General features: G+C 42.1%; 1 protein-coding gene across 1 annotated transcript; it reads left to right on the top strand.

Annotated features, from left to right (window-relative positions):
* Positions 1-12836: 12836 nt before the first annotated feature.
* On the top strand, positions 12837-14246 carry LOC126064636 (tripartite motif-containing protein 75-like). Its single transcript, XM_049863816.1, has one exon. The coding sequence runs from the start codon at positions 12837-12839 to the stop codon at positions 14244-14246; it is 1410 nt and encodes a 469-aa protein (XP_049719773.1).
* The last annotated feature ends 53 nt before the right edge of the window (positions 14247-14299 follow it).

The following is a 14299-nucleotide window of genomic DNA, read 5'->3' as shown; positions in this document are numbered from 1 at the left end:
GACATCAAGGTCATCATACATGAAGAAAGCAAGAAGTCATTGAAAAGACAGAAAAGAAAAGAATGCCTAGAGATACCCAAATGCCTGAAAGTATAATATTGGCAATGTAAATCATGTTTACATCTAGGTGATGGGATTAAGTGTGTTATGCCCCCTATTTGGAATTTTTCTGTTTTCCAGTATTTCTCCCTGACTGAGTAACAATAAATTCGGGGAGAATACTTGGTGGCTGCAACAAGGCATTGGTGCCTGTTGTAGGCTCTCCAGTAAGTTTCTCCTTAGTACAAAACCCAGTGCCGTCGAGTCGATTCTGACTCAGAGACCTTGAAATAGCAAACACTGGAGTAAAACAAGCAAAACCAGTAAAGCCTATGTTATGAATTGAATTGCATCCCCCAAAAAACATGTGTATCAACTTGGTTAGTATTCTGTGGTGGTCCTCCATTTTGTGATTGTAATTTTATGTGAAAAGGATTAGGATGGGATTGTAACACCTTTACTAGGTGGCATCCCTGACCCAATGTAAAGGGAGTTTCCCTGGGGTGTGGCCTGTACCACCTTTTATCTCTCAAGATATAAATGGAAAGGAAAGCAAGCAGAGAGTTGGGGCCTGATACCACCAAAGAATAAGCGTCAGGAAGCAGAGCATGTCCTTTGGACTTGAGGTTCCTGAGCCGAAATACTCCCAGACAAAGGGAAGACACTTGACAATGACCTTCCCCCAGAACCGACAGGGAAAGAAAGCCTTCCCCTGGAGCTGGAGTCCTGAATTCAGACATTTAGCCTACTGGACTGTGAAAGAACAAACTTCTCTTTGTTAAAAGGAAAAGGCTCACACAGTTTTAGAGGTTGAACATTCTAAGTCCACAGGTCAGGCTGGAGGCTTTTCCTGATTCACATAGCCAGGGGCTGGCTGCGGAAAAGACCATCGGTTGCTCCAAGACAAGCTCATGTGGAAGAAGAAAATTAGAGCAAGTCCACAAGAAGCAAAGTACGACTTTGAGTGTATCTCACCTGAATTTTGGGACTATCTCAAGAACATATTTGACACAGAAGACTAGAGGAGTGGTGAGTCACATCAAGGACATCATGCATGAGGAAAACAAAGGTCATTTAAAAAAATACAAAAAGAATAGACAAAAATGGATGTTAAAAGAGACTCTGAAACTTGCTCTGGAACTTAGAGTGACTAAATTGAATATAAAAATGATGAAGTAAAAGAGTTGAACACAAAATTTCAAAGGGGAGCTTGAGAAGCAAAGTAAAATATTATCGTGAAATGTAAGACCTGGAGGTATAAAATAAAAAGAGAAGAACACACTGAAAGTTAATCAAGCTGAAATAACTTAAAAAAAAAAAATCAAGCCCTGAGTTGCAATATTTAAGAATTCTCTGGGAAAAATATTAAAGCACCCTGGAAGCCTCAAAAAAAGATGGAATGAATACACAGAGTCACCATACCAAAAAGAATTGGTGGATGTGCAGCCACTTCAGGAGATAGCATAAGATCAACACCTGATGGTCCCGAAGAAAGAATTCCAAGCAACAGTGAAGGAACTGCCAAAAAACAGGGCTCCAAGATTTGACAGAATACCAACTGAGATATTTCAACAAACAGTGCCGGAGGCACTCACTCGTGTATACCAAGAAATTAGGAAGACAGTAATCTGGCCAACTGACTGAAAGACATCCATATTTGTGCCCATTTCAAAGAAAGGTGATCCAACAGAATGCAGAAATTATTGAACAATATGATTAATATCACACATACTTTGGACATGTTTCCAGAACCTGGAGAAGGACCTCCTTCTCCGTAAAGTAGAGGGTCAAGATCCTCAACGAAATGGACTGACAAAGTGGCTGCAACAATGTGCTCAAGCATAACAATGATTGTGAGGATGGCATAGGACTGGGCAGTGTTTCATTTTGTTGTACATTGGGTTGCTATGTTTTAGAACTGACTCTCCAGCACCTAACAACCACAAGAACATACCCATGACAGCCTATATGTGCATTATTTACAATTTCATGTAGTAAAGTGTTTTACTTTTCATATCTCTTTAGTATTTTGCACATTGCTATAATTTGAGGAAAGTGACCAGGAGAGTTTTTGAGAACCCATTTCATTGATGTAAGAGTAACTCCTCTATTGATCAGGATAGCTGTGATGAGCTGTGGTAATCTCCATTGTTTAGCAAGAAAATACCTCTTTTTTTTCATACATAGTATAATGTGAATCATCAGGGCTTTCCACCCTTTAGTGGCCCAGGAATCTAAAGCCTTCACTCATCACAGGGTCACAACAAGTAGCAAAAGGAGAGCACAGAGCTAGCACACTATGCTGAAGGATGGGACACACATTGTTCTCATATTCCATTATCTAAACCTAATTGGAAGGCCCTACTTATGTACAAGCTGGCTGGAAAAAGTAGAAGTAACACTAGGTGAAAAACTACTGTTTGCTCCAATTCTTGAATACAATCAGAAATTAGTGAAATTTATATTATACCGAGTGCTAGAATGATGACTATCAAATTAGAATGTATAAATAAATTAACATCGAAATTGGTAATAATCTTAACTGAATTCTGATAGCACTTCTCTTAGTCATCTAGTGCTGCCATAACAGAAATACCCCAAGTGGATAGCTTTAACAAAGAGAAATTAATTTTCTCACGGTCTAGTAGGTTACAAGTCCAAATTCAGGTCGTCAGCTCCAGGGTAAGGCTTTCTTTTTCTGTAGGCTCTGGAGGAAGGCTTCCTCTGGTCGAGGAGCTTCTCAGGTGCAGGGACCCCGTGTCCAAAGGACACACTCTGCTCCTGGTGCTGCTTTCTTGGTGGTATGAGGTCCGCCTGTCTCTCTGCTTGCTTCTATCTTTTATATCTCAAGAGACTGCTTCAAGACAAAATTCAATCCTGTTGGTTTAGTCCTGCCTCACTAACACAACTGCCACCCATCCTCCCTCATTAACATCAGAGAGGCAGGATTTACAACATACTGGAAAATCACACAATACCGGGAATCATGGACCAGCCCAATTGATACACATATTTGGGGGGGGCATAATTCAACCCATGACAGCAGTTGTGCAATAACTTCACTAACATATAGCAGATACTTCTATATGTCTTAAAACATTCTTTATTTGAGAGAAATACTAAATGTTATTACAATGAAATATTTCATGATTCATCAGGAAAAGAATTACTGAATGAGGCAAGTTTAAATCCTATGGAATGGATCAAAAAGAATCCCTTATTAATTGAGAAAGACTTCTGTGGAAAAGGAACCTAGAAACTAATAAGTAGAATAACATGGTGAAGGCCAGTGGTGGGGTTAAGGCATGGTTCGACCCATATAAAACACACAGACACCCGCAGTAATTTCTCACTTTGCATGGTTCCCATATACACAAAGTTCAGCTACCATGGTTCGTGTCTTAGTTATCTTGTGCTCCTATAACTGAAATACAGTGGATATCATTAACAAAGAGAAATTTATTCGGTCTGTCTAAGAGGCTAAAAGTCCAATTTCCAGGTGTCAGCTCCAGGGGAAGGCTTTCTCTGTCGACTCTGGAGGGGAGGTCCTTGTCATCAATCTTCCCCTGGTCTAGGAGCTTCTCAGCGCAGTCATCCTGGGTCCAAAGGATGCACTCCCCTCTTGGTTCCTCATTCTTGGTTGTAGGAGGTCCCCCTGTCTCTCGGCTGGTTTCTCTTGTTTATTTCTCAAAAGAGATTGAATCAAGATACAACCTAATCTTGTAGATGGAGTTCTGCCTCATTAACATAATTGCCTATAATCCTACCTCATTAACATCGTAGAGGTACGATTTACAACACATAGGAAAATCACATCAGATGACAAAATGGTGGACAGCCACACAATATGGGGGATAGTGGCCTGGCCAATTTGACACACATTTTGTGGGGGACACAATTCAATGTTTAACAGTCAGTTAAATGACAAAAGTCCACCATCAACACGGTTCAAATTTTGTCATCATGGTATATTAATGGTAGATAGTTGCATAAAGGGTATACTTTACAGGCCCACATGAGACGTCTTTAGCCACGGAAGATTACTCCCAGGTCTTGAAATCTAATGGAATTTGTCTTGCTGAATTTAAAATTTACTTGGTTTTTGGGGGACCTTGGGAGTTCATTGTGTATTTTCATTATTAGCGCACCCAAGGCAAATCTTTGATTGTTAGTTTACCCCTTCTTCCTTAGTCTTTCCTCTCATTCTCTCCCCAAAGATGCCCACACTAATGTACTTGATAAAGTAAGATACATGGACCCTTCCAGGTGCTAGGGCCTTTGACGTGAGATGCACACTCCCTTTCTTCATGGACTCAGAGTCTCCTATAAGATAACTAGTAAAACCATATATGGTTTGTTTCTGCCTCACATGGGTGGCAGATTCAGGTGAGAGTATAAGAAACAGCCCTTACATTTTCCAGAAAATATAACTCTGACTTGAGTTCTGTCACACCTTTTGAAGTTTATAATGTAGTATACCTGAGGGATAGTGATGAGGGAAATTTCTGTGAATCTTCACAGGTTCCCAAAGCCTGAAATCAGGGGTAGGACTGCCTTTAACCTTCAGAAAAAAAGAAAAAGAAAAAAGAAGTCCCCCTAGGGAGCCCCACTGCAGAGCTCTGCATTGCCTCCCTGTGTGGGAGACAGAATATCTGGTGGCTGTGATTTGCTTTTGAGTTCTAGAGTGGGACTTACCAGGGTTGTAACTCACACTCTCTCTCTTAACTTCTCTGGTCCACAATTTTCTCATTTATAAATTGGGAACCATAATCACCGACGGAATTGAGTGAGATGAAGCCTGTAGCTTCTTTAGTCTTGTGGGAGGCATACATTCATCTCATTATATTCACAGGACAACCCTCTCCAGCACCCTCCATTCCCAGTGAAGCTTTACTCCCTGCCTCTCGTTGGGGGTCCACCATGGGAACACACTATTACTGTATGCATGGAGTTCCTTAGATTCCCCATAATTTAGGGTAGCTCCATTTACCCACCACTCCTCAAAGATCTGTGACCTTGCATACCACAGGAATCTGTGAGATGGACAGGCTGAGTATGGTGTGGGTCGTGATGAATAAAGGTGCTGGACCTTAGAGTGGCAGCAAGTGGCAAAGTAAGGACCTGGTTAACTGAGGACCTACCATTTGACTCTGCTAAGCTTCCTATCTGCAGATAGACTGTGGGTCTGACTTCCTCATATGGGCCCCTTGATGCTGTAACAGCAATACCACAACTGGATGGCTTTCAAGAACAAATGTTTATTTATTTTCTCACAGTTCTGAAGACTAAAGTAGAAACGAGGGTCTAAGCTACATGAACTCCTTCTTTGTAGGTAGGCCCAGGTGCTGTATGTTTCTGTGTATACATTAGGAGTCCATGTGGAGGCCTCTGTGTCTACATTGCTCTTCATGTAACTCATGCTAATTAGGTTTAGGATCCCCCTACACTGGTATGACTGTAACTGATTGATAACATTATGTTAGATTGAATTCTGAGAGGTGATTACACTACATTATCAAAGTAATTAGATTAGACTAGATTACAACCACAGTATAGGTGTTACTCCAACACATAATTGGGAGGAACACAATTGAACCCATAAAAGCCATTTAATGTGTCAAACTACAAGGACTTTAATCAGTCCTTGAAATTTATCCATCTGAATTTCCACAAATTAATATTTAAAAGGATAATCTGTTCTACACACAGCTGGTAGACTAGAACAAAAAATTTAGTCTAAAAAAGATATAAGTGCATTTTAAAAAATGAATTATGAATTTGATCTCACATAATTAGCAATTTGTTTAAAATAAATTATAATGTTTCAAAGAATTTCTGAGTATATATACCGCTACTCATAGAAAGTGAAATTCAGCTGGGATTTAAAGAAAGATAGGGAATAAGTAAGGAATTAAACAATGTGTATTTTTTTTTAATTTTTTTTTTTTATGGTGGATGAGAACTGTCATGGGATGAAGGTGCCTGTGCAAAGGTCCAGAGGCAGGAGGATCCAGTGTGCTGAGTTAGAGGCAGAGGACAGGACAGTGTACACTGAGCCAGAATAGGTGGCAACCAGACAGTGTAGGGGCTTTTGACACGTGGTAGTTTTTGCTTCTTTCAAAGAGCTAAGGAAACTGCTCAATTCTTTTAAGTAGCCTGGTTATGTTGCAATAAAAAAAAAAAAAGAAGGTGTAGGGAATGATAAGGGGTGAGGTAAAACTAAAGGGAATAAGTCACCTAAGAGGCTGTGCAGTTTAGTCCTGTGGAGGTGGCCATGGTCATAACTGGTTCTAAGATAGGGCCTGAGATGTGCAAGAGGATAAAGGTGAGGGTGGAGCATTGGAAAAGTGGGAGCAATTATAATGGCTGCTGACCAACCCATGAAGACACAACGTGAACTAGAGTCAGCAGATAATCAGAGGCGTCCTCAGTCCTGGCAGTTCTGCTTCCTGGCCCTGGTGCTTGTTGCTTCATGCTGGCATATCCCGGTGTTCTTTTCCTCCTAAGGGTTCCTTCTCCAGCAGTTTCTTCATTTTTAGGAGGCTTTGGGTGAGAGAACCTAAACATCCAACAGTTGCAAAACTGTGTCCTTGGCTTGACATGTTTTATAATTTCTCATTCTACATGTCAGGCATGTCCATGGTTGGCTTGCCTTCTAGGTCTGTCCAAGTGGCCACTCTATGGAAAGTGGTGGAGCCATGGTGGCGAAGTGGTTCAGAGCTAAGGCTGCTAAACAAAATGTCAGCAGCTGGAATTCACCAGCCACTCCTTGGAAACACGATGGGGCAGATCTACTCAGTCCTGTAGGGTCGCTATGAGTCCGAATCAACTCCACGGCAACGGGTTTGGCTTGATTTTGGTTTATGAAAAGTAGGAGTGGAAGACTCTTCGATCACTGGAATGTGTTGCAGCTTCTGGTGAGGGTGCAAGTAGTAAGGGATAGACTCAACCCAGATGTGTGCAAATGAAATGTAAAATTCTGCCTTTCCTTGTACTGCATGGTGCTGAAAATTGCATACTGTAACATGAGGGTTAAACTGGTGGGTTCCAGAGGTGAACAAATCAGGGTCAGAATAGGAATAGGACTCACTCAGCCTTTCAGATCTTCAGTTACTTCATCAGCAAAGATGGGATTAAAGGAGGTTGATGGGATAAAACAGAATTACAATGCTGTAAATGAGATCATGCTTATTAGCACTGCGAGGGCCCACCTGACTTGATTGTCTCAGGGGAGATCGGTTTCCACCAAACAAACATTCTCTCACACACTGCCCAACCCAGCCCTCTCTTCTCATGGGAAAAGCGACCCAACCATGGAGGGCGGAGTGCTAAGAGCTCCACCCTGCAGGTGGTGTATATACTGCCTTGGTCCAACCACTGACCAGCCTTCAGTTACAAGCCTGACTGTGGAGATCAGTCTGGGAGATCCACCACAGCGACCCTCCTCAGCCGCGACCCTCCGCAGTGCGAACCCCCGCAGTGCCGACCCTCCGCAGTGTCTACTGCTCCAGGTAAGCCGGCGATGAGCCTTGTGGTTGCTGGAGGCTGAGACATAGGACAAGCCCTGGGTTCTGAGCACCTACTTGGTGCAGAGCTTAGATGGACCCTCGAAAATGAATCCAAACTCGTGTTTGCAATATTTCAAAACAAATCACATATATGAGGGTTCTTTTTAACCGCTTGCTGAAAATAGATACCCAGATTCCACCCTAATACTATGGAGTCAGAAAAGGGGTGGCTAATAGATATTAGTCAAATGACAATATTAGTCGAATGACAAATGTCCAGATATGGCTGGCCTGAAGTCGAGTATGGAATCACCTCCAGAATGTCTCAGTGAGAGAGGGTTTGGTGTATAGTTGGGGTGAGTGGAGGGATAAGAACCATGAAGCCTGATATCCCTGATGCATTGATCTTACTTACCCCTCACAAGAGGTCCTTCTGCTTACATAGGGAAGATGCTCAGAGACGTTAAGTAGTTTGCCCAGAGTCACTCAGCTCCTAAGGGAGAACCAGGAACCTGGTCCAGTTTTTATTCATTCAACAGCTGTTTAGGCTGGAACTGAGGAGATGCTGGGAGATGCAATCCTGGTGGTGTCAGGGAAGGGACAAGTCCTAAATTCATGGGGTTTACCATTTTAGCGGGGACCTCAGACCTCCAAAATGTGGATGAAATCACAAGAGTCCAAAGCAAAAGTGTGTGATGCTGTACTTGCTATACCTAGACATGGTATTAGGGGAGCCCAACATTCAAGGAGGTCAGGGGAAGCTTAGATCTGGAGGAAGTGACTAAGCTTTTGAGAGCTAAAGGCAGGACAGGAGATAACTAAGACAGCATCTTGTACAAAGTTGCTGGGGCCTGGGGGAGCTCAGCCTCCTGGAGACAGTGAAGGAAGGAGAGAGCTGCAGAGAGTGTGGTGCTAGGAGAGGTGCTGTTGTGGTTTTAGGTGCTGTAGAATAGGTTCTGGCTCATAGTGGCCATACGTACAACTGAACGAACTGCTGCCCTGTCTGCACCATTCTCACAATCATTGTTATACTGGAGCCCATTGTTGCAGCTACTGTGTCAGTCCATCTTGTTGAGGGCCTTCAACTTTTTTCGCTGACCCTCTACCAAACTTGATGTCCTTATCCAGGGACTGATCCCTCCCGATAATATGTCCAAAGTATGTGAGACGGAATCCTTGCTTCTAAGGGGCATTCTGGTGTACTTTCAAGACAGATTTGTTTGCTCTTTTGGCAGTCTAGGGTATATTTGGTATCTTCTCTACCATAATTCAAAGTATCATTTCTTCAGTCTTCCTTATTCATCATCCAGCTTTCCCATGGATATGATGTGATTGAAAACATCCTGGCTTGGGTCAGGTGCACCCTAGTCTTCAAGGTGGCGTCTTTGTTTTTTAGCACCTTAAAGGGTTCTTTTGCAGCAGATTTTCCCAAAATAATGGGCCTTTTAATTTCTTGACTGCAGCTTCCATGGGTATTGATTATGGATCCAAGTAAAATGAAATCCTTGACAACTTCAATCTTTTTGCTCTTTATCATAATATCGTTTACTGATCCAGTTGTGAGGATTTTTATTTTCTCTATGTTGAAGCGTGATCCATACTGAAGGCTGTGGTCTTTGATCTCTGTCAGTATTTCAAGCCCTCTTTACTTGCAGCAAGCAAGGTTGTGTCACCTGCATATTGCAGGTGGTTAATGAGTCTTCCTCCAATCCTGATGCCCCATTCTTCTTCATAGAGTCCAGCTTCTCAGATTATTTGCTCAGCATATAGATTGAATAAGTATGGTAAGAGTATACAACCCAGAGGCACAACTTTCCTGATTTTAAACCCAGCAGTAGCCCTTTATTCTGTTCCAATGACTGCCTCTTGATCTTTGTACAGGTTCCTCATGAGCACGATTAAGTGTTCTGCAATTCCCATTCTTCACAATGTTATCCATAATTTGTTATGCTCCACACAGTCGAACTCCTTTACATAGTCAATAAAACACAGGTAAGCATCTTTCTGGTATTCTCTGCTTTCAGTCAAGATCCATCTGACATCAGCAATGATATTCCTGGTTTCAGGTCCTCTTTTGAATACAGCTTGAATTTCTGGCAGTTTCCTGTTGATGTACTGCTACAACCTCTTTTGAATGATCTTCAACAAAATATTACTTGCCTGTGGTATTAATGATATTGTTCAATAATTTCTGCATTTGGTGGATCACCTTTCTTGGGACTAGGCATAAATATGGATCTCTTTCATTGGGTTGGCCAGGTAGCTGTCTTCCAGATTTCCTGGCATAGACCAGTGAGCATTTCCAGTGCTGCATTCATTTGTTGAAACATCTCAACTGATATTCTGTCCATTCCTGGAGCCTTGTTTTTTGCCAGTGCCTTCAGTGCAACTTGGACTGCTTCCTTCAGCACCATAGGTTCCTGATCATATGCTACTTACTGAAATGGTTGGACATTGACCAATTCTTTTCAGTATAGTGGCTCTATGTATTCCTTCAATCTTCTTTTGATGCTTCCTGTGTTGATTAATATTTTCCCCATAGAATCTTTCAGTATTGCATCTCAAGGCTTGGAATTTTTCTTCAGTGCTTTCAGCATGAGAAGTGCCGAGCGTGTTCTTCTCTTTTGGTTTTTTATCTCCAGTTCTGTACAGATGTCTTTATAATACTTTACTCTGTCTTCTCCAGCTGCCCTTTGAAATCTTCCATTCAGTTCTTTTACTTCATCATTTCTTCTTTTTGCTTTAGTTACTCAAAGTTCAAGAGCAAGTTTCAGAGTCTCACCTGACATCCATTTTGGTCTTTTCTTTCTTTCTTGTCCTTTTAATGACCTTGCTTTCTTTGTGTATGATGCCTTTGATGTCATTCCACAGATTGTCTGGTCTTCAGTTATTAGTGTTCAATGTGTCAAATGTGTTCTTGAGATGGTCTCCAAAATCAAGTGGGATATACTCAGGGCTGTGCTTTGGCTGTCGTGGAATTTTTCCAATTTTCTTCAGTTTCAAGTTGGACTTAACAAAGGAGCAATTGATGGTCTGCTCTGCAGTCAGCCCCTGACCTTGTTCTGACTGATAATATTGAACTTCTCTATTATCTCTTTTCACACTTATGGCCAATGTGATTCCTGTATATTCCATCTGGTGAGGTTCACGTGTAGAGTCACCATTTAAGTTGGTGAAGAAAGGTATTTGCAATGAAGAAATCATTGGTCTTGCAAAATTCTGTCATGCAATCTCCAGCATCATTTCTATCACCAGCACCACATTTTCCAACTACAATCTTTCTTTGTTTCCAAGCATCACATTTCAATCACCAGTAATTATCAGTGCATCCTGATTGCATGTTTGAACAATTTCAGACTGCACAAGTTGGTAAAAATCTTCAATTTCTTCATCTTAGACCTTAGTGGTTGGTGTGTAAATTTGAATAATAGTCATCTGAACTGGTCTTCCTTGTAGGCTTATGGATATTATCCTATCACTGACAATGTTGTACTTCAGGACAGATCTTGAAATGTTCTTTTCAGTGATGAATGAGACACCATTCCTTTCAAGCTGTCATTCCCAACCTAACAGCCATATGATTCTCTGATTCCAAATGGCCAATACCAGTCCATTTCCTACTGCCTAGAATATTGATGTTTATGCATTCCATTTCATCTTTGATGATTTCCAGGTTTCCTAGATTCGTACTTTGTACATTCCACGTTCTGATTATTAAAAGATGTTTGCAGCTATTTCTTCTCCTTTTCAGTTTTCCCACATCAGCAAATGAAGTTCCTGAAGGCTTGTCTCCATCCATGTATTAAGGTCGACTGTAGTTTGAGGAGGCAGCTCTTTCCAGCCATATTTTGAGTGCAGTCCAACCTGAGGAGCTCATCTTCCAGCAGTGTATCAGACAGTGTTCCACTGCTATTCATGAGGTTTTCAATGGCTAATTCTTTTCAGAAGTAGGCTGCCAGGTCTTTCTTCCTAGTCTGTCTTAGCCTGGAAGCTCAGCTGTATCCTGACCCTGTTGGTGTTTGAATACCGGTTGCATAGCTTTGAGTATCACAGCAACATTAAAGCAACAGCATGACAAACTAACACACATGAGGGGGAGCTCTCTACCAGGCATGATGTCCTTCTCCAGTGACTGGTCCCTCCTGATAACAAGTCCAAAGTATGTGAGACAAACTTTCAGCATCCTTGCTCCTAAGGAGCCTTCTGGTTGTACCTCTTCCAAGACAGATTTGTTTCTTTCTTTCTCAGTCCAATGTATATTCAATATTCTTCACCAACACTACCATGCAAAGGCATCAATTCTTCTTCGGTCTGCCTTATTCATTATCCAGGTTTCTCATGAATGGAGAAGTGCAGCTGTAGAGAAAATGTTGTGGTCCTCATGAGGACAGGAATCCTGGAACCCTTTTAAATAGGAGAGTTTTTGTGATTACATCCCTGTGAGTGGAGGGCAGGTAGAGGCCAGGGTGGGTGCTGTTGGAGGTGTCTGTATTTGTGTTTCCCAGCTTTACTTCATTTTGAAATCCAGATCTCACATATCTTTCTGTACACCATGTGAGTTTTCCAAGTTGGCTGGGTTCTTTAAGTGAATGTAATTTAATCCAGGATTTGATATTTACAGTTTAAGATATCCAGCAACTGAGGTGCTTAGATGAAAGGGAAGTAAACTTTGGTCTATTATGAATTCATTGCTCTCCGAAATATCTGTCGTTTAAGCCAAAAGCAGTCCCATGCCTTTCTTATGTCTTTCACAAGATTGAAATGATTGAAGTTGGGATTTTTATCTTCATTTACATAATTTCCTTGGACTCAAGGATGTTAAATAAATTTCCCTAGGTTCACCAGATAGTAAATACAAAAAGGCTGGTGTCTAAGCCAGACAGGAGATCAAGCCCCAAGGGGTAGACCCCTCAGAAAGCCTCTGTACCTGATTTGGGAATAAGTGGATTGTAAGGGTAGAGACAAGAATCAGTGGCATTGAGCACAGCCACAGAGGCAATTTTTTTTTTAAATAAAGGAATGTTTTCTTATCCTTAGGAACAAATAGGCACCATGAGGTCATGACTGGATTCTGATCAAGAGAAGTGATTAGCTTGGCTTCATATTCTCTGAGCTGCCAAAGGATGGAAGCCTAGTTGCCCAACTAATCTGTGATCTGCAGTTGGTTGTGAAGAGAACCCCTACTGACACCAACTTCTGCAACAGAGGACCAGCAACCTCATAGAATTTCGTAGCTTTGACACAACCTGAGGAAAAACCATCTCAGTCCAAACCTTCATTCAGAGCCTAATGGAGGTCACAGCAGCCCTAGCAGGAATTCAGGCAGAAGCTAACTGCCCCATCTGTCTGGATTACTTTAGAGACCCCGTTACCATCAAATGTGGGCACAACTTCTGTCGCTCCTGCATCGAGCAGTCCTGGGAGGGTCAACAGGACAGGTTCCCTTGCCCTGTGTGCCGTCACCCATGCCTACAGTGGGACCTCAGGAGCAACACCCAGCTGGGAAATATAGTTGAAATTGTCAAGCTACTCCACATCACCAGGAGCAAGGGGAAGAGGGAGGAAGAGACACGCTTGTGTGAGAAGCACAATCAGGTACTGACCCATTTCTGTGAGGAAGACCTGGAGGTGTTGTGTCCCCTGTGCACTCAGCTCCCAGACCACCAGGATCACCTCGTGAGGTCCATAGAGGAGGCTGCCTCTCATCACAGGAAAAGGCTCACGAGTTACATGGAGCTCCTGAAGAAGCAAGTGGCAGACTTTCAAAAACTAGTAACTTCCCAAGAGAGAGAACCATCAGAGCTGAGAAAGAAGGTGGAAAAGCAGAGGAAAAAATTATTCTCTGAATTTGAGCACCTGTACAAGTTTTTAGACCGTGAGCGTGAAGAAGCCCTTTCCAGGTTAGCTCGTGAAGAGAAGCACATTCAACAGAAACTAAATGCAAACATAACAGCATTTTCAGAGTACATTTCCACACTCAACAATCTACTAAAGGAGGTGGCAGAGAAGAGTGTGATGTCAGAAGTGAAACTGCTGACAGATATTAAGGGCATCCAGGATCAGTGTGAAAACCTCAACCCCCCAGTGCTCTATTCCTTCCAGCTAACGAAGGAAGGATGCAGCCTTCCTCCACAGTATTCGGCTCTGCAGAAAGTTATACAGAAATTTAAGGAAGATGTAACCTTGGATCCTGAAACAGCACATTCAAATCTGATTGTCTCTGAAGATAAAAAGTCTGTCACATTTGTGAAGAAAACACAAAGACTTCCTCCTAATCCAAAGAGATTCAAGTTTGACCCAGTTGTCCTGGGTTGTGAAGAGTTCAGTTCTGGTAGACATTACTGGGAGGTGGAAGTGGGTGAGAAGCCTGAATGGTCTGTGGGGCTTTGTAAAGACTCCCTTTCCAGGAAGGCAAAGAGGCCCCTGGCAGGGCAGGAGAGATGCTGGGCAATTCACCTGTGCAATGGTAACTATGTTGCACAAGGCACTTTTCCAGTCACTCTGGTGATAACAGAAAAACCCAGAGGGATTGGCATTTATCTGGACTATGAACTGGGTGAGATTTCATTTTACAGTTTGAATGACAGATCTCATATCCATTCTTTCACTGATAGATTTTCTGAAATCCTCAAGCCTTATTTCTGTATTGGGTGTGATTCTCAACCTCTCACAATCTGTGCTGTCAGAGATTATGAATGATAAACTATCTGGGAGGCTGTCACATTGCTTAGTTTTATTCCTGCAATTTATGG

This window comes from Elephas maximus, chromosome 21, assembly GCF_024166365.1.
Source record: "Elephas maximus indicus isolate mEleMax1 chromosome 21, mEleMax1 primary haplotype, whole genome shotgun sequence".
Taxonomy (NCBI): Eukaryota; Metazoa; Chordata; class Mammalia; order Proboscidea; family Elephantidae; genus Elephas; species Elephas maximus.
This window is presented reverse-complemented; position numbering and strand designations above follow the sequence as displayed.